Source organism: Salmo trutta, chromosome 38 (genome assembly GCF_901001165.1).
Source record: "Salmo trutta chromosome 38, fSalTru1.1, whole genome shotgun sequence".
NCBI classification, from domain to species: Eukaryota; Metazoa; Chordata; class Actinopteri; order Salmoniformes; family Salmonidae; genus Salmo; species Salmo trutta.
Window position 1 is genome coordinate 22532776 of NC_042994.1, and position 21880 is coordinate 22554655.

Genomic DNA, 21880 nt, shown 5'->3' on the forward strand with positions numbered 1-21880 from the left:
GAGAGAGAGAGAGACAGAGAGAGAGAGAGAGGTGATAGAAAAGACGGATAGAGGCATCTATGGATCAACGCATCAATACACTTTCATGCAGACTGGAGGCTGTCTATAGAGGAGAGAACCAGAGTTATTCTGTCACTGGAGGCTGTCTACAGAGGAGAGAACCAGAGTTATTCTGTCACTGGAGGCTGTCTATAGAGGAGAGAACCAGAGTTATTCTGCCACTGGAGGCTGTCTATAGAGGAGAGAACCAGAGTTATTCTGTCACTGGAGGCTGTCTATAGAGGAGAGAACCAGAGTTATTCTGTCACTGGAGGCTGTCTATAGAGGAGAGAACCAGAGGTATTCTACAACTGGAGGCTGTCTATAGAGGAGAGAACCAGAGTTATTCTACCACTGGAGGCTGTCTACAGAGGAGAGAACCAGAGTTATTCTACCACTGGAGGCTGTCTATAGAGGAGAGAACCAGAGTTATTCTGTCAATAGAGGGCGACCTCCCTCCATCTCTCCCTCCATCTCTCTCTCCCTCCATCTATCCCTCCATCACTCTCCCTCCATCTCTCTCTCCCTCCATCTATCCCTCCATCTATCCCTCCATCTATCCCTCCATCTCAGCTCTGTGAGTCTCGTCACAGCGGTACATGCTGATGAGACAGGTACTGAGTTTACTGACAGCACCAGTGGAGGCTGGTGAGGGGAGGACTAATTATAGTAATGGCTAGAATGGAACGTATCAAACAGATAGAAATATATTGCTGCTTTATTGATAAATACACACAGTCTCATTTCCCATCAAGTGGAGTAAAATACACTGAATAATCAAAGGTTTCTAGAAACTACAAACTGAAGAATGAACGAACAAACAAATAAATAAATATATGAAAAAATGTCAAATTAAAATGTTGAATAGAAATATGAATGAAGGAATGAACGAACGAACAAATTAATAAATTATTAAATGAAAATATTAACTAATTAACAAATGAATGATCAAATAAATGAATTAACTAAAAACACAAATGATGAAATTAAAACATGAATTAATTCTGTGCCATACAGATCAGTGACAGTAGTAGACTATGTAGCAGAGTGTTTAATGGTGCAGTACATTATGAGGTGTCTACAGTAGTAGACTATGTAGCAGAGTGTTTAATGGTGCAGTACATTATGAGGTGTCTACAGTAGTAGACTATGTAGCAGAGTGTTTAATGGTGCAGTACATTATGAGGTGTCTACAGTAGTAGACTATGTAGCAGAGTGTTTAATGGTGCAGTTACATTATGAGGTGTCTACAGTAGTAGACTATGTAGCAGAGTGTTTAATGGTGCAGTACATTATGAGGTGTCTACAGTAGTAGACTATGTAGCAGTGTTTAATGGTGCAGTACATTATGAGGTGTCTACAGTAGTAGACTATGTAGCAGAGTGTTTAATGGTGCAGTACATTATGAGGTGTCTACAGTAGTAGACTATGTAGCAGAGTGTTTAATGGTGCAGTACATTATGAGGTGTCTACAGTAGTAGACTATGTAGCAGAGTGTTTAATGGTGCAGTACATTATGAGGTGTCTACAGTAGTAGACTATGTAGCAGAGTGTTTAATGGTGCAGTACATTATGAGGTGTCTACAGTAGTAGACTATGTAGCAGTGTTTAATGGTGCAGTACATTATGAGGTGTCTACAGTAGTAGACTATGTAGCAGAGTGTTTAACGGTGCAGTACATTATGAGGTGTCTACAGTAGTAGACTATGTAGCAGAGTGTTTAATGGTGCAGTACATTATGAGGTGTCTACAGTAGTAGACTATGTAGCAGAGTGTTTAATGGTGCAGTACATTATGAGGTGTCTACAGTAGTAGACTATGTAGCAGTGTTTAATGGTGCAGTACATTATGAGCTGTCTACAGTAGTAGACTATGTAGCAGTGTTTAATGGTGCAGTACATTATGAGCTGTCTACAGTAGTAGACTATGTAGCAGAGTGTTTAATGGTGCAGTACATTATGAGGTGTCTACAGTAGTAAACTATGTAGCAGAGTGTTTAATGGTGCAGTACATTATGAGGTGTCTACAGTAGTAGACTATGTAGCAGAGTGTTTAATGGTGCAGTACATTATGAGGTGTCTACAGCTGTTGGGTCAGTGTCTTGGTGGTTACTAGCCTCAGAGTCTTTACTGAAGGAAACAGTAACATAGTGGAGACAGGCTGGATCTCTGGGGAAGTTGACAGTAGCATAGTGGAGACAGGCTGGATCTCTGGGGAATTTGACAGTAACATAGTGGAGACAGGCTGGATCTCTGGGGAAGTTGACAGTAGTATAGTGGAGACAGGCTGGATCTCTGGGGAAGTTGACAGTAGCATATCGGAGACAGGCTGGATCTCTGGGGAAGTTGACAGCAGCATAGTGAAGACAGGCTGGATCTCTGGTGAAGTTGACAGTAGCATAGTGGAGACAGGCTGGATCTCTGGGGAAGTTGACAGTAGCATAGTGGAGACAGGCTGGATCTCTGGGGAAGTTGACAGTAGCATAGTGGAGTCAGGCTGGATCTCTGGTGAAGTTGACAGTAGCATAGTGGAGACAGGCTGGATCTCTGGTGAAGTTGACAGTAGCATGGTGGAGACAGGCTGGATCTCTGGTGAAGTTGACAGTAGCATAGTGAAGACAGGCTGGATCTCTGGGGAAGTTGACAGTAGCAGAGGTCACACTGTCTGGAACCTGTGTAGACGAACCAACATTAGAGTAGATGTCATCTGGACAAGGATTTGTTGATGTGGCATAGATGGGGTTAGTAATATTTCCTGTGTCTGGCTCCTGGTTGGTTGTCAAGGAGTCAGGCACCAACGGCCTGGCAGAGTGTTTGGCTGCTGAAGAGGAAAACAAACGTAGATTATTTATTTATTTTTTATATATTTTTTATGATTTATTTTGTTTTATTTATTTATAAAATCTGTATTTACTTTTTTACATATTTGTTAATTGTTTAGATAATGATTGCGTGTGATAACTAGTGTACCTGTTGGTCTCCTGTCTCTGTCTCTCCTCTGTCTAAAGAACATGAACAGCAGCAGACCCAGCAGTAGTAGAACAACACCCAGACCAACACCAGAGAACATCACATCACCTAGAACACCCAGAACAACACCAGAGAACATCACATCACCTAGAACACCCAGACCAACACCAGAGAACATCACATCACCTAGAACACCCAGAACAACACCAGAGAACATCACATCACCTAGAACACCCAGAACAACACCAGAGAACATCACATCACCTAGAACACCCAGACCAACACCAGAGAACATCACATTACCTAGAACACCCAGACCAACACCAGAGAACATCACCTAGAACACCCAGAACAACACCAGAGAACATCACATCACCTAGAACACCCAGACCAACACCAGAGAACATCACCTAGAACACCCAGACCAACACCAGAGAACATCACATCACCTAGAACACCCAGAACAACACCAGAGAACATCACATCACCTAGAACACCCAGACCAACACCAGAGAACATCACATCACCTAGAACACACAGACCAACACCAGAGAACATCACATCACCTAGAACACCCAGACCAACACCAGAGAACATCACCTAGAACACCCAGAACAACACCAGAGAACATCACATCACCTAGAACACCCAGACCAACACCAGAGAACATCACCTAGAACACCCAGAACAACACCAGAGAACATCACATCACCTAGAACACCCAGAACAACACCAGAGAACATCACATCACCTAGAACACCCAGAACAACACCAGATAACATCACCTAGAACACCCAGAGACAGTACACAGGCATAATGTTACAGTGATGCTACATTTAGCTAGTCTCTACTGTACTGTACTTCTGTGTTTCTTCCATTTCAGCGGGAGGGAGGAGGGAAGACAACATTAGACAGAGAAACAGGTGGTGTTGAGGAGAGCATGAATAAAGATGAAATGTTAATGATGAGGTATCAATAATACGAGCCAGATTATACATTCTTATATTAAGAATCAGGCAAAGTCAGTGTGTTTTTTTTGTGGTTCAATCTCATTCACTGTCTGGAGGTGGGAGATGTAATGACTAGTTTCCACCACAAGGTGGTGTATCTTTACATTCAATGTTTTGGTTTATAAGGGTCAGATGCTCGGTAGTTGTAGTCCCTGTTACAGTATGATTCTTGGCGGCTGTAGTCCATGTTACAGTATGATGCTTGGGAGCTGTAGTCCATGTTACAGTATGGTGCTTGGAGGTTGTAGTCCATGTTACAGTATGGTGCTTGGTAGTTGTAGTCTAGGTTGCAGTTTGATGCTTGGTAGTTGTAGTCTAGGTTACAGTTTGATGCTTGGTAGTTGTAGTCCATGTTACAGTATGGTGCTTGGTAGTTGTAGTCTAGGTTACAGTTTGAGGCTTGGTAGTTGTAGTCCATGTTACAGTGTGATGCTTTTTTAAATTTTGCCTTTATTTAACTACGCAAGTCAGATAAGAACAAATTCTTATTTTCAATGACGGCCTAGGAACAGTGGGTTAACTGCCTTGTTCAGGGGCAGAAGGACAGATTTTTACATTACCTTTACCGATCATGCAACATTTCGGTTACAAGTCCAACGCTCTAACCACTAGGCTACCTGCCGCCCCAGATGGTAGTTGTAGTCCATGTTACAGTGTGATGCACGGTTATTGTAGTCCATGTTACAGTGTGATGCATGTGCATTATGTTAACTTGTGTTCTAGTCATGTCTGTGGTGGTGATGCTGTTGTTACCTTGTGTTCTAGTCATGTCTGTGGTGGTGATGCTGTTGTTACCTTGTGTTCTAGTCATGTCTGTGGTGGTGATGCTGTTGTTACCTTGTGTTCTAGTCATGTCTGTGGTGGTGATGCTGTTGTTACCTTGTGTTCTAGTCATGTCTGTGGTAGTGATACTGTTGTTACCTTGTGTTCTAGTCATGTCTGTGGTGGTGATGCTGTTGTTACCTTGTGTTCTAGTCATGTCTGTGGTGGTGATGCTGTTGTTACCTTGTGTTCTAGTCATGTCTGTGGTGGTGATGCTGTTGTTACCTTGTGTTCTAGTCATGTCTGTGGTGGTGATGCTGTTGTTACCTTGTGTTCTAGTCATGTCTGTGGTGGTGATGCTGTTGTTACCTTGTGTTCTTGTCATGTCTGTGGTGGTGATGCTGTTGTTACCTTGTGTTCTAGTCATGTCTGTGGGTGGTGATGCTGTTCTTACTGTTCCATTGGTCCTATCTGTTGGAACATTATGAGTCACATAAGTTAGGTGAAAACCCCCAACAATATATGAGAGAGAGAGAGAGAGAGAGAGAGAGAGAGAGAGAGAGAGAGAGAGAGAGAGAGAGAGAGAGAGAGAGAGAGAGATGTAGGTGTGTAGTATTCAGAGAGGGATATATATATATAGATGTAGGTGTGCAGTCTTTAGAGAGGGAGGTATATATGTATAGATGTAGGTGCGTGGTCTTCAGAGAGCCATGTCTCTTAGGGTAATATATGTACCAGTAGTGGAGTTTGAGGAGTCAGTTGTCATGGTGATGTTTGTTGATGGGTGTGTCGTGGAGAGTAGAGGTCTGGAGGTGACAGAGCCAGGGTTGGGAGGAACAGGAGCTGTAGAGAGAGGAAAGGAGAGAGAGAGAGAGATAATACATCAACACTAATATATAACGTGTAAAATGTAGTCAGACTTAAGCACACTGATAGGACGTCTTAGACACCAACCTCTGTCCACAGTGATCCTGACTTCAGTCTTGTTATACCACCACCATGTGTTTATTCCACACCAGTAGGTCCCTGAATCCTCTAGGATCAGGTTAGTGATCGTCACAGTGAAGACTCTTCTCTCTGTGTCATCATACAGAGAGTATCTCCCTTTATGAGTCCACGCTGGGTTCTGATGCGTTTGGGTTTTGATTAAATAAACCCGGCAGGCCCAGATCCCTTTAGAGAGGTACTTCTGGTACATCTCAAACCCCCGGTCATAAGGACACTGAATGCTAGAATTTCCTCCTTCTGTCCGTCTCTTTGTGATCACTCCTGACATCACACAGCTCACAGCTATGAAACAACCAAAGAAACACATTCACATCATCTCTACAATAACAGTTTCCATAGTCACCATGTTTCACAGACAGTCAGGTAAGGGAGATAGTTGAGTGACAGGTAGAGAATGTTTAATCATCTGGGACTGAGTGATACAGTACATTTATGTGTTCAGGACTACAGCAATACAGTAAAACAGTGTTGAAGGATAAAGAAAAGTACAGTATTGATCACTGTAGTATAAGAATTGAGTGATGTGTTCAGTGAGTAACACAGTTCAATATGAGGTGTGTATTAATGTATTGAGGTCTGATAGTAACAGTTCAATATGGGGTGTGTAATAATGTATTGAGGTCTGATAGTAACAGTTCAATATGGGGTGTGTATTAATGTATTGAGGTCTGATAGTAACAGTTCAATATGGGGTGTGTATTAATGTATTGAGGTCTGATAGTAACAGTTCAATATGGGGTGTGTATTAATGTATTGAGGTCTAATAGTAACAGTTCAATATGGGGTGTGTATTAATGTATTGATGTCTGATAGTAACAGTTCAATATGGGGTGTGTATTAATGTATTGAGGTCTGATAGTAACAGTTCAATATGGGGTGTGTATTAATGTATTGAGGTCTGATAGTAACAGTTCAATATGGGGTGTGTATTAATGTATTGAGGTCTTATAGTAACAGTTCAATATGGGGTGTGTATTAATGTATTGAGGTCTGATAGTAACAGTTCAATATGGGGTGTGTATTAATGTATTGAGGTCTTATAGTAACAGTTCAATATGGGGTGTGTATTAATGTACAAAAAATATATACATTATAATATCATCTTTGTATATCAAAATTGTTGTAATGTGGTTAACTATAAAAATGGAAATGAAAAGTATTCAGATCTGAAAGATTATATTCAACCAGAGTGTCTATAGATAATGGGAAAAGTCTAGACTTGACTGTTACACTTGAATCATTCCCAAGGTGAATTGCTCGGCCCTCTGCACTATGACACCACACACTATTGTAGAGACTTTGATATTACCGGCCTCAATTGATACGGTGAAACCAAGGAGGCAGAGGCACAGAAACTCACATCAATACCTTTGTCAGATAACTGTTAAACAAAGAATTTATGCTATTGCTAGCAGTATAACTCTGACTGAATGACTAAAATGTTTCGCATTGAGAGAGGAAGTGATTTAATTCACAATGGATGTAAAATACAAAGACTTGGTTGACTATCTGTGTAAGAAAATGTGTCTCCTTGTAACGCTTGGGCGTAGTGGGTGCAGAGTCAGGAGCAGGAGGCAGAGAATGCAGGGTAGTGTTATTTATTCAACACACAACGGCAAAACACAAGCCACCCCAACAGCGTACTAGAGCGCACACAAAAACCAAAGTGCCCAAACACATGGAACAGAACAGGTCGGCGCAAAATACGCACTTGCACCTCAAAATACAAATGAGCGTGCATTCACAAGCAATACAACGAATAAATAATCCCGCACACAGAGCAGGCAGGCCTCCTGGCTAAAATAGCCCAGTTAATCAGCCCAAACCAAAAACAGGTGCACACAATAAACGAAAAGGGGGAAAAGGGAATCAGTGGCAGCTAGTAGGCCGGCGACGACGGCCGCTGAGCGCCACCCGAACAGGAGGGGGAGCTACCTTCGGTAGGAGTTGTGACACTCCTTGCCTATATAACAGACATATTTGGTAAACAGAATGAACTGAATGCAAGCATGCAGGGGAAATACAAGAGCATTCTACTGATGAGTGACCCAATCAGTGGATTCAGATGAGAGGAAAGAATTGTTATTGGAGAGATTCTTTCAAAAGCCTTCTAACAGAAAACAACATCACTAAGTGTCCCATACGAGTGATGACTGCTCACCTCCAATGCTTGGAAGAGCTCTTTGGGACCTACTTCCCAAAGTGATCCTGGCTCAGTTGACATGCTGGTAAGTGAAATCAAACAGCTGATCAAGCTGTCATGTGACCGAATGCTGCAGACAACTCATTCACGGGTCACTACGGAGCAGTTTGGGTTTCTGACTCAAAGGGAATACCCTGCCGTCTCCCTCTGAGCATTAATGCAGCTTTCAAAACAACTGGGAACTGGGAAACCTCAGACATCCAACTTCAGTGAGTTCAACACAACTGGGAAGTCTGGGAAAAAAACGATCTCCGACTGGGAAAAAATTGGTTTAAATGGTCATCCAACTCGGAATTCCAAGTCGGGAACACGGGCCTCTTTCTAGAGCACCAACCTGAAGATCACTGATGTCATGATTTGACCTTGTTTTTTTCCGACTTCCCCATTGTCTTGAAAGCACCATAAATGCAGAGAATGCCAGACCCCTCATAACTTAGCCTACAGTTCTGACTTGTTGGTGCACATGTAGCCTATAGCCTGATTTAGAGAAATGTAATCATCGAATATTGTAAGATCTTTCATTGTTTGCTAATATGCCCCCTTTTTGATCCTACGGTTCTGACTTGGTGTTCAGGGAAAATACTGTAAGAACGACCCATGTTCTGAATCCTGTCACTGTACATTTCAAAGTGCTGAACAAATAGTTATATTGACTACGTCCGTCCTAGCTAGCTCATTAATGTCTTAATCGAAATTACGGATATCCTCTTATCAGCTCATGGTCCCACTAACTAGAAACCGTGGATGATTGGCGGCATTTGCGCAAAACTGAAAGCGCGAACAACTTAATTTAACCATGGAAAGAGGTCTGGGAATATGGCTGAATATAAACAGCGAAGTTATTCCCTCCGCGAAGGCAATGAAACAAGCGGAATGCCGGTACAGGGACAAAGTGGACTCTCAATTCCCACTAACAAGGACTGCACCCCCCCCCCCCTCTCCTTCTCAGTGGCAGATGGGAGTTAAACATTTAAACGTGCTAACCCTTGCAAGGCTGCTGGCCCAGACAGCATCCCAAGCCGCGTCCTCAGAGCATGCACAGACCAGCTGGCTGGTGTGTTAACGGACATATTCAATCGCTCCCTATCCCAGTCTGCTGTCCCCACATGCCTCAAGATGGTCACCATAGTTCCTGTACCCAAGAAGGCAAAGATAACTGAACTAAATGACTACTGCCCCGTAGCACTCACTTCTGTCATCATGAAGTGCTTTGAGAGACTATCCAAGGATCATATCACCACCACCTTACCTGTCACCCTAGACCCACTTCAGTTTGCTTACCGCCCCAACAGGTCCACAGACAATGCAATCGCCATCACACTGCACACTGCCCTATCCTATCTGGACAAGAGGAATACCTATGTAAGAATGCTGTTCATTGACTACAGCTCAGCATTCAACACCATAGTACCCTCCAAGCTCATCATCAAGCTGGAGGCCCTGGGTCTCAACCCCGTCCTGTGAAATTGGGTGCTGAACTTTCTGAAGGGCCGCCCCCTGGTGGTGAAGGTAGGAAGCAACATCTCCACTTCCCTGACCCTCAACATTGGGGCCCCATAAGGGTGCATGCCCCTCCTGTACTCCATGTTCACCCACGACTGCGTGGCCATGCACGCCTCCAACTCAATCATCAAGTTTGTAGACGACACAACAGTGGTGGGCTTAATTACCAACAACAACGAGACAGCCCACAGGGAGGAGGTGAGGGCACTCGGAGTGTGGTGTCAGGAAAATAACCTCTCACTCAATGTCAACAAAACAAAGGAGATGATCGTGGACTTCAGGAAACAGCAGAGGGAGCACCCCCCTATCCTCATCGAAGGTATAGCAGTGGAGAAGGTGGAAAGTTTTAAGTTCCTTGGTGTACACATCACAGACAAACTCTAATGGTCCACCCACACAGACAGTGTGGTGAAGAAGGCGCAACAGCGAAACCCTGACAAACTTTTACAGATGCACAATCGAAGGCATCCTGTCGGGCTGTATCACAGCCTGGTATGGCAACCGCACCGCCCTCAACTGCAAGGCTCTCCAGATGGTGGTGCGGTCTGCCCAACGCATCACCGGAGACAAACTACCTGCCCTCCATGACACCTACAGCACCTGATGTAACAGGAAGGCCAAGAAGATAATCAAGGACAACAACCATCCGAGCCACTGCTTGTTCACCCCGCTACCATCCAGAAGGCGAGGTCAGTACAGGTGCATCAAAGCTGGGACCGAGAGACTGAAAAACAACTTCTATCTCAAGGCCATCAGACTGCTGAACAGCCATCACTAACACAGAGAGGCTGCTGCCTATATTGAGACCCAATCACTGTCCGGTTTATTAAGTGGATCACTAGTCACTTTTAACAATGCCACTTTTTATAATGCCACTTTAATAATGTTTCATATCCTACATTACTCATATCACATGTATACACTGTATTTTATACCATCTATTGCACCTTGCCAATGCCGCTCGGCCATCGCTCATCCATATATTTATATGTATATATTCTCATTCACCCATTTAGATTTGTGTGTATTAGTTAGTTGTTGGGGAATTGTTAGATTACTTGTTAGATTACTTGTCAGATATTAATGCACTGTCGGAACTAGAAGCACAAGCATTAACATCTGCTAAACATGTATATGTGACAAATAACATTTGATTTGATTCATGCCATAGTTTGTACATCTCAACAGTGGGGGAACCGTTTGACACTGTTATAGTGCAATGAATGTATTGAATAGTGTTCTGTAGTGACATTGCTGGCCTGCATCCCCCAAACATTGTTGGGGTAGTTTGCCCCACTAAGGTTTACATGTTAAAATCTATACTGTATTTTAGTTACACTGTTTATACACCACATATTTAATTTATATCCTGGATTCTTGACATAGCTCAATCTAATATATTCACTGCTGTACATATCAATCTTAGTGTATCTACTGCTGTACATATCAATCTTAGTGCATATACTGCTGTACATATCATTCTTAGTGAATCTACTGCTGTACATATCATTCTTAGTTTATCTACTGCTGTACATATCATTCTTAGTTGATCTTGTGTAAATCCCCCTGGTGGACATATGTATAGATAGCATTATGATACTGCTACAGTGCTATTTGGGTTGTTAATTGGATTCATCCCACCATTCTTGATTTCTTGAATTTTTTTGTAATTTTCATTACATTTCAATTGTTTGACGTTTGAATCCATTGTTAGGAGCTAGTAACATAAACATTTCACTGCACCACTAATAACACCTGCTAAACACTGTCAGTGACCAGTAGACTTTGATTTTAATCTTACTTTAACTCTGCACAAATCCAGTCAAAAGACAACATATCAACCATTTCAGGTTTAGTATTATCAGAAGAAACAAGCTCAGCACTATTGACCTTTCTGCTACTATAAATACATATGTTCATTTCCTTGTTTACTATGTAAATATATGATCCAGACAGTAATACAGACAGACAGACAGACAGACAGACAGACAGACAGACAGACAGACAGACAGACAGACAGACAGACAGACAGACAGACAGACAGACAGACAGACAGACAGACAGACAGACAGACAGACAGACAGACAGACAGACCTCACCTGAGAGGAGACAGCAGGAGAAAACATGGAGTATCTTCATTCTGGTCAATTACTCCTCAGTTACTATACCGTTAAAGTTACTTTACTACCACAGTTACTATACTGTTAAAGTTACTTTACTACCACAGTTACTATACTGTTAACGTTACTTTACTATCACAGTTACTATACTGTTAAAGTTACTTTACTATTCTACCAGCTAGCACAGGTCCACAACAGCTTCTCTGTCAGCTACTAGTTTGACAGCAGTGTTACTGAAATGATCTTTCTTCCACAACTCTCTCTCCCCCATGTCAGAGAGACGGAAGTGGTAGTGATGGAGGTGGTGGAGGTTTGGGCGTTAGCTTACACATCCTGTTGGTTTCTATGTAGTGACCTCAGTGTGTGCAGGTCTATCTGTGCTGCAGAGTGAAACTGGTTCAAACCGGCCGGAGGTTAGACTTCTAAACCAGCAAGCTGTGGTGACTAAGGGTTAAAACTGTCAACTTCTCTGTTCTAAAGTTACCATGTTTGTTTCAGCAGAGGAGGAACACATTGTTGACATGATGACATTATAGTTAAAGTACACATCAATATATTTTATTATATTAATCCACATATGTTTACATTGATTGAGAAAGGACGGTGCAGAATGGATTTCCAAAAGTTAAAATGTTACAAAGACTAACACTGTACTAACAGTATCCTGTCTCTGTGTGAAGTTAATGGTGTCATCATTTTAGTTTGGATCTGTTGTGTTGAGGGTTTGGTAGGTGGAGTCTTGGGTTGCTGTGTTGAGGGTTTGGTAGGTGGAGTCTTGGGTTGCTGTGTTGAGGGTTTGGTAGGTGGAGTGTTGGGTCTGTTGTGTTGAGGGTTTGATAGGTGGAGTGTTGGGTCTGTTGTGTTGAGGGTTTGGGAGGTGGAGTGTTGGGTTGGGTTGTTGTATTGAGGGTTTGGTAGGTGGAGTCTTGGGTTGTTGTGTTGAGGGTTTGGTAGGTGGAGTCTTGGGTTGTTGTGTTGAGGGTTTGGTAGGTGGAGTCTTGGGTTGTTGTATTGATATAATATAACAGATGATCTTTGCTGTCAGGAAGAGGGGACTAGAGAAGTCAGATCAATGTTTTATTCAGTTAAGAACGTACAATTGCTTAAACAAGTCAGACAAAATCACTTCATAAAACCACCACAATAAAATGATGACAGATTTATATTAAACCAAAAATAATTCCCCTTAACACAACACATCCCCCTGGTCCAGACACATTCCCCTTAACACAACACATCCCCATGGTCCAGACACATTTCCCTTAACACAACACATCCCCCTGGTCCAGACACATTCCCCTTAACACAACACATCCCCCTGGTCCAGACACATTCCCCTTAACACAACACATCCCCCTGGTCCAGACACATTCCCCTTAACACAACACATCCCCTGGTCCAGACACATTCCCCTTAACACAACACATCCCCCTGGTCCAGACACATCCCATTAACACAACACATCCCCCTGGTCCAACACATTCCCATTAACACACTCCCCCTGGTCCACACACATTCCCCTTAACACAACACATCCCCCTGGTCCAGACACATTCCCCTTAACACAACACATCCCCCTAGGTCCAGACACATTCCCCTTAACACAACACATCCCCCTGGTCCAGACACATTCCCCTTAACACAACACATCCCCCTGGTCCAGACACATTCCCCTTAACACAACACATCCCCCTGGTCCAGACACATTCCCCTTAACACAACACATCCCCTTGGTCCAGACACATTCCCCTTAACACAACACATCCCCTTTGTCCAGTAACACATCCCCTGGTCCAGACACATTCCCCTTAACACAACACATCCCCTTTGTCCAGACACATTCCCCTTAACACAACACATCCCCCTAGTCCAGACACATTCCCCTTAACACAACACATCCCCATGGTCCAGACACATTCCCCTAAACACAACACATCCCCCTGGTCCAGGCAGTATTTGGCTAGGGGGCAGTATTTGCAAAGCCGGATAAAAAAACTTACCCGATTTAAACTGGTTACTACTCTTGCCCAGAAACGAGAATATGCATATAATTAGTAGATTTGGATAGAAAACACTCTACAGTTTCTAAAACTGTTTGAATGGTGTCTGTGAGTATAACAGAACTCATATGGCAGGCCAAAACCTGAGAAGATTCCATAAGGGAGTGCCCTTTCTGACAATTTGTTCTCCTTCTGTGGCATCTCTATCAAAAATACAGCATCTCTGCTGTAACGTGACATTTTCTAAGGCTTCCATTGGCTCTCAGAAGGCGCCAGAAAGTGGAATGACGTCTCTGCAGTCTCTGGGCGAAGAACAGCAGGAGTTTTTGTGAGTGGTCAGGCAGGGAACAATGACACTGGAGATGCGCGTCCACGAGACGACCATGTTCTTCTTTCAGTCTTTGAATAAATACAACGTCGCCCGGTTGGAATATTATCGCTATTTTACGAGAAAAATCGCATAAAAATTGATTTTAAACAGCGTTTGACATGCTTTGAAGTACGGTAATGGAATATTTGTAATTTTTTTGTAACGAAACGCACACGCGCGTCACCCTTCGGATTGTGACCTGAAGTAGAAGTCCTGGGAGTGCATTCTGACGAAGAACAGCAAAGGTAATTCAATTTTTCTTATAGTAAATCTGAGTTTGGTGAGGGCCAAACTTGGTGGGTGTCAAATTAGCTAGCCATGATGGCCGGGCTATCTACTCAGAATATTGCAAAATGTGCTTTCACCGAAAAGCTATTTTAAAATCTGACACCGCGATTGCATAAAGGAGTTCTGTATCTATAATTCTTTAAATAATTGTTATGTATTTTGTGAACGTTAATCGTGAGTAATTTAGTAAATTCACCGGAAGTTTGCGGTGGGTATGCTAGTTCTGAACATCACATGCTTATGTAAAAAGCTGTTTTTTGATATAAAAATGAACTTGATTGAACAAAACATGCATGTATTGTAAAACATAATGTCCTAGGAGTGTCATCTGATGAAGATCATCAAAGGTTAGTGCTGCATTTAGCTGTGGTTTTGGATTTTGTAACATATATGCTTGCTTTGAAATTGGCTGTGTGATTATTTTTGGCAGGGTACTCTCCTGACATAATCTAATGTTTTGCTTTCACTGTAAAGCCTTTTTGAAATCGGACAGTGTGGTTAGATTAACGAGAGTCTTGTCTTTAAAATTGTGTAAAATAGTCATATGTTTGAGAAATTGAAGTTATAGCATTTATGAGGTGTTTGTATTTCGCGCCACGCAATTCCACTGGCTGTTGACTAGGTGGGACGCTTGCCCAGGGAGGTTAAGAATGTACAATCATAAATACAATTAAGACAAAATAGCATCACAATAAAATTATAATTATAATTATTATAATGCTCATCATCATCATCATCATCATCATAATCTACTTGGTGGCTGAGCTCATATTGAACAATTTAAACTGCGAAGGCGGAGTTTGTTGACTCCACCCCTATATCACTGTCAGTTTTGACCAGGGCATTTGGCGTTTGCATCCGGGCTCCTAAATTGCCCATAAAGTGACACCTCCTCTCAATTGGGCAAGACATGCAAACTCACTGTCACTGAGAGAACAGGAAGTAGCTAAGTGACTGTGAGTGTGTGTATCTTGTGATTGGTTGCCAGTGACTCAAGTGTCTATGGGTATGCTGCCTGTGGAGTAGATGGGAGGAGCCTCAGAGGAGCTGTGTGGATGATTGACAGTAGAGTAGGTTGGGCTTTGACCATAGTTCACAGTAGCATAGTCACATGATGAAGTGCCCTCTTTAGCAATGGCAGCGGTGGCCTCATTGGAGCAGCTGCCCTCTTTAGTAATGGTGACTCTGGCTTCGTTGGGGCTACTGGGGTTCTTGTGAAAGTTGACGCTGTCGTGGTGGAGAGAGTCAGAGTGGCTTGTGGGTAAGTTGGCGGTGGCATAGATGGTGGAGGTCGCAGCATCTGAGTCTGACTGTAGGGGGCGCTCCACTCTGTGTGTTGAAGAGACCGATCCTGTGGAACACAACACACACACATCACTCAGAGAGAGAGAGAGAGAGAGACAGGAAGAGAGAGATAGGACGACAGACAGACAGACAGACAGACAGACAGACAGACAGACAGACAGACAGACAGACAGACAGACAGACAGACAGACAGACAGACAGACAGACAGACAGACAGACAGACAGACAGACAGACAGACAGACAGACAGACAGACAGACAGAGCGCTGCACTTCCCCCAGAATCAGGCCAGGCTCAGACACTCCTCAGTAACTATTCATTCTCTATTTCTCAACCAGGTACAAATGATGATGTGGATATTATGCAAATGAATTTATCTGAAAGGAAAACTGAGAGATTGTAAAGAAGGGGAACTTACTTTGTTGTGTGTGTGTGTGTGTGTGTGTGTGTGTGTGTGTGTGTGTGTGTGTGTGTGTGTGTGTGTGTGTGTGTGTGTGTGTGTGTGTGTGTGTGTGTGTGTGTGTGTTTCTCACCTGTGGCCTTGTATTTCCATCTGTAGACTATGATCAGGCTGATCACCAGCAGTAACACTACCAGACTAACAGACACCATGATGACCACTGAGGTACCTGGAACACACACACACACACACACACACACACACACAGTTACGAAACCGATTAGACAAACCTACTGCTACATTATACCTGCTCAGTCTAGCGGTGGTGGTCTTGCATAACTGTTCTGTAACCTAAATAGGTGTTCTGTAACCCAACTATGTGTTCTGTAACCTGACTAGGTGTTCTGTAACCTGATTAGGTGTTCTGTAACCTGACTAGGTGTTCTGTAACCTGACAAAGTGTTCTGTAACCTGACTAAGTGTTCTGTTACCTGACAAGGTGTTCTGTTACCTGACAAGGTGTTCTGTAACCTGACTAGGTGTTCTGTAACCTGACTAAGTGTTATGTTACCTGACAAGGTGTTCTGTAACCTGACTAGGTGTTCTGTAACCTGACAAGGTGTTCTGTAACCTGACAAGGTGTTCTGTAACCTGACTAGGTGTTCTGTAACCTGACTAGGTGTTCTGTTACCTGACTAAGTGTTCTGTTACCTGACTAGGTGTTCTGTAACCTGACTAGGTGTTCTGTAACCTGACTAGGTGTTCTGTAACCTGACAAGGTGTTCTGTAACCTGACTAGGTGTTCTGTAACCTGACAAGGTGTTCTGTAACCTGACTAGGTGTTCTGTAACCTGACTAGGTGTTCTGTAACCTTACTAGGTGTTCTGTAACCTGACTAGGTGTTCTGTAACCTGACTAAGTGTTCTGTAACCTGACAAGGTGTTCTGTAACCTCACAAGGTGTTCTGTAACCTGACTAGGTGTTCTGTCATGTCTACCACTAACCTTCCCTCATATCATAACACTACATACAGACATGTCTACCACTAACCTACCCTCATATCATAACACTACATACAGACATGTCTACCACTAACCTACCCTCATATCATAACACTAACCTACCCTCATATCATAACACTACATACAGACATGTCTACCACTAACCTACCCCTCATATCATAACACTACATACAGACATGTCTACCACTAACCTACCCTCATATCATAACACTACATACAGACATGTCTACCACTAACCTACCCTCATATCATAACACTACATACAGACATGTCTACCACTAACTTACCCTCATATCATAACACTACATACAGACATGTCTACCACTAACCTACCCTCATATCATAACACTACATACAGACATGTCTACCACTAACCTACCCTCATATCATAACACTAACCTACCCCTCATATCATAACACTACATACAGACATGTCTACCACTAACCTACCCCTCATATCATAACACTACATACAGACATGTCTACCACTAACCTACCCTCATATCATAACACTACATACAGACATGTCTACCACTAACCTACCCTCATATCATAACACTACATACAGACATGTCTACCACTAACCTACCCTCATATCATAACACTAACCTACCCTCATATCATAACACTACATACAGACATGTCTACCACTAACCTACCCTCATATCATAACACTACATACAGACATGTCTACCACTAACCTACCCTCATATCATAATACTACATACAGACATGTCTACCACTAACCTACCCTCATATCGTAACTCTACATACAGACATGTTTACCACTAACCTACCCTCATATCATAACACTAACCTACCCTCATATCATAACACTAACCTACAGACATGTCTACCACTAACCTACCCCTCATATCATAACACTACATACAGACATGTCTACCACTAACCTACCCTCATATCATAACACTAACCTACAGACATGTCTACCACTAACCTACCCTCATATCATAACACTACATACAGACATGTCTACCACTAACCTACCCTCATATCATAACACTACATACAGACATGTCTACCACTAACCTACCCTCATATCATAACACTACATACAGACATGTCTACCACTAACCTACCCTCATATCATAACACTAACCTACCCTCATATCATAACACTACATACAGACATGTCTACCACTAACCTACCCTCATATCATAACACTACATACAGACATGTCTACCACTAACCTACCCTCATATCATAATACTACATACAGACATGTCTACCACTAACCTACCCTCATATCATAACACTATATACAGACATGTCTACCACTAACCTACCCTCATATCATAATACTACATACAGACATGTCTACCACTAACCTACCCTCATATCATAACACTACATACAGACATGTTTAACACTAACCAAAGTGAGACTCGGGCATCTAAATATGTAAAAGTGTATTTACCAGATCCATTGAGGAATGATGAGGATGATGATGATAGTGAGATGAAGGTGGCTCTGGGTGGGTCTGATGTTGCTGTTGTTGTGGTGGTGGTGTTGGTTGATTTCACTGAAAACAATGGACACAAGTATGAAAATGTTTTAAGAAGGTGAGGAGGGATAGGTGGAGAGAGGTGGAGGGAGAGAGTCACAGGGACAGAGATATTTAGGGTGGTTTCTCTTGTTCCTGTTGAGGTGTGTTAGTTCTCCTTTAGCTCACAATATCTCTCTCTCTGTCTCTCTCTCTCTCTCTCTCTCTCTGATGACAACTGCAGGTTTCATGATTTACATTTTACATTTACATTTAAGTCATTTAGCAGACGCTCTTATCCAGAGCGACTTACAAATTGGTGCATTCACCTTATGATATCCAGTGGAACATTCCTACTGAAACTTGTGGTTTTATATCTTCAACACATGACTGCTTAGTGATACTGAGACAGATATAGAAACACACAGTTATTACAGAGGAAGTTACAGTGTTCTGGTCAAATGTCTTTTCACACCACTACAAACACACAGACACACCCAGCCTCCACTAACACACTGACTGCCTGCTGTCAACCACTGAACCACTACTACTGATAACATGTTTAGTTCAATGCTACATGTCACTAAACTGGTTGTTGACAGTTAATAACAGTTAATAACTTTTAATAACAGTTAATAACAGCATACTTACACAAGGTTATAGATGTGATTGCTAGTTTAAAAGTACAGTTTTTCATAACAGACTAGTTATAACTAATAGATTGATATAATATAATGTTATATTCGATTTACATGGTCAGACAGTATGTATCATAGTTACTGCAGGTGTACAGTGTGGGGAGCAGAGGAGGCTGGTGAACAGACATATAGGAGGAAGTGCTAATCACAATGGCTGGAATGGAATGGATGGAACGGTATCAAACACATTTAACATGTGAATGACATTAAAAATGTCATGCAATTATCATTTAAAATAAACAACTTTTATCAAATTGATATGACTAACGTGTGTGTTTACGTTCACATGTTAAAGAGAAAGAGGAAGTTTATACTCACTTATAACAAGCAGCTTCACCTGTGTGATCAGTGTAATGTAACGTTGTTCTGTCCTGCTGGTTTCTACTCCACACCAGTAGGTCCCAGTATCATCTTCAGTCAGGTCACTGATGGTCACTGTGGAGAATCTCTCTCTTCTGTTGTCAGACGCAGAGAAACGACCAGCTTTTGTAGTTGTCTGGTTAGCAGAGATCATATTAACACAGGTCTTGAAGTCATTGCTTTCCTTGCAGAAATACTTGATGCTGTCCTTATAGTCCTCTGGATAGTTACATCTGATGGTAGCTTCTCCTCCCATAAAGGCCGTCTCTGTGACTGACTTCTCACAGCAGTCATCTGTCAATAGAAACACACATCACAACCTTAGTCTAATACTATAGACTGACCTCTCACAGCAGTCATCTGTCAATAGAAACACACATCACAACCTTAGTCTAATACTATAGGCTGACTTCTCACATCAGTCATCTGTCAATAGAAACACACATCACAACCTTAGTCTAATACTATAGACTGACCTCTCACATCAGTCATCTGTCAATAGAAACACACATCACAACCTTAGTCTAATACTATAGACTGACTTCTCACAGCAGTCATCTGTCAATAGAAACACACATCACAACCTTAGTCTAATACTATAGACTGACTTCTCACATCAGTCATCTGTCAATAGAAACACACATCACAACCTTAGTCTAATACTATAGACTGACTTCTCACAGCAGTCATCTGTCAATAGAAACACACATCACAACCTTAGTCTAATACTATAGACTGACTTCTCACATCAGTCATCTGTCAATAGAAACACACATCACAACCTCAGTCTAATACTATAGACTGACTTCATTGACTAGTGGTACTGATCATGTAATAACATATGTAGCTAAATTCATTTTATAAAGTTAAAGTAAAAGCCTCTCACCCTCCTTCACATCCAGCTCTACCTTGGTATAACTGTCAGGTAGAATACGTTTGTCCGCTCCACACCAGTAGGTCCCTTCATCTTGTCTGGTCAGTTGTCTGATGATCACATAGAAGTAGTTTCCTCCAGTGTTGTCATACAGAGAGAAATTACCACTGTGCTTCCAGTTATTCTTCAATCCAGTTTTGATTTGATCCTTACAACTCAAACTATACTGCCCCACGCAGAAATATTTCTCATGACTTCTTTCTTCTGTGGAATAATGACAGTAGATGATGACAGTTCCTCCAGAGTATCCTGTCACTTTGAAGGAGCTCAAACAACCTGTCAATCAGACCAGAGAAAATATATTTTATATTCCTCTTGGTTTAGTGTTTTGTAATACTAATGTACTTATGGTTAGGATTCCTACACCAGTGGCATCACATTAACCACACACACACACCACACACACACACACACACACACACACACACACACACACACACACACACACACACACACACACACACACACACACACACACACACACACACACAATAGTGTTTCCTTATCTGTAGTAGCAGCCTTTATTAGAAAACTAACTGGATGTTATTACATTGTTATAGAGAGTTATAACAAGCTTATTACCTGTCATGAAGGAGAGGAGGATGACTATCAGCAGGATATTCATCTTGTTGTGTTCTCTCCAGGTTGGTCCAGGTGTCTATAGGTCCTGATATAATGCTGTGTTCTCTCCAGGTTGGTCCAGGTGTCTACAGGTGTCTACAACTCTCTCTGTTCATTCTGTACTTACAGGAACTTAATGTACTTTATGTACTTTCTCTCTCTCTGCCCCTCCCTCTCACTCACACTTTGCACTCTTGCAACTATGTACTTCCCTATTTCTGCATCTCTCTCTCTCTCTATCTCGCTCTCTCTCCACCTGTCCCTCAATATCAGCTCTGTGAGTCTAGTGACAGTGGTTCATGCTGATGAGAATGGTACTGCGTTTACTGACAGCACCAGTGGAGGCTGGTGAGAGGAGGACTACTTATAGTAATGGCTGGAGTGGAACCTTTGTAGCAGAGTGCAGCAGTACATTATGAGGTGTCTACAGTAGTAGACTATGTAGCAGAGTGTTTAACGGTGCAGTACATTATGAGGTGTCTACAGTAGTAGACTATGTAGCAGAGTGTTTAATGGTGCAGTACATTATGAGGTGTCTACAGTAGTAGACTATGTAGCGGAGTGTTTAATGGTGCAGTACATTATGAGGTGTCTACAGTAGTAGACTATGTAGCAGAGTGTTTAACGGTGCAGTACATTATGAGGTGTCTACAGTAGTAGACTATGTAGCAGAGTGTTTAACGGTGCAGTACATTATGAGGTGTCTACAGTAGTAGACTATGTAGCAGAGTGTTTAACGGTGCAGTACATTATGAGGTGTCTAC

General features: G+C 42.3%; 2 protein-coding genes across 2 annotated transcripts; both read right to left on the minus strand.

Moving 5' to 3' along the window:
- Nucleotides 1–2635: 2635 nt before the first annotated feature.
- Nucleotides 2636–6248, minus strand: LOC115177850 (CMRF35-like molecule 4; the record flags this gene model as incomplete). The annotated part of the gene is made up of 5 exons (XM_029738844.1): nucleotides 5735–6248; nucleotides 5516–5623; nucleotides 5192–5251; nucleotides 3009–3116; nucleotides 2636–2859 (listed from the first exon to the last, which is right to left on the minus strand). Coding segments are annotated over exons 1-5 (861 nt in total), but the record flags the coding sequence as incomplete, so codon positions are not given.
- An 8614-nt stretch (nucleotides 6249–14862) lies between these two features.
- Nucleotides 14863–21290, minus strand: LOC115177848 (CMRF35-like molecule 1). The gene is made up of 6 exons (XM_029738841.1): nucleotides 21078–21290; nucleotides 20448–20771; nucleotides 19520–19855; nucleotides 18438–18542; nucleotides 16110–16205; nucleotides 14863–15623 (listed from the first exon to the last, which is right to left on the minus strand). The coding sequence occupies exons 1-6, from the start codon at nucleotides 21118–21120 to the stop codon at nucleotides 15265–15267; spliced, it is 1263 nt and encodes a 420-aa protein (XP_029594701.1). The 5' UTR covers nucleotides 21121–21290; the 3' UTR covers nucleotides 14863–15264.
- Between the last annotated feature and the right edge of the window lie 590 nt (nucleotides 21291–21880).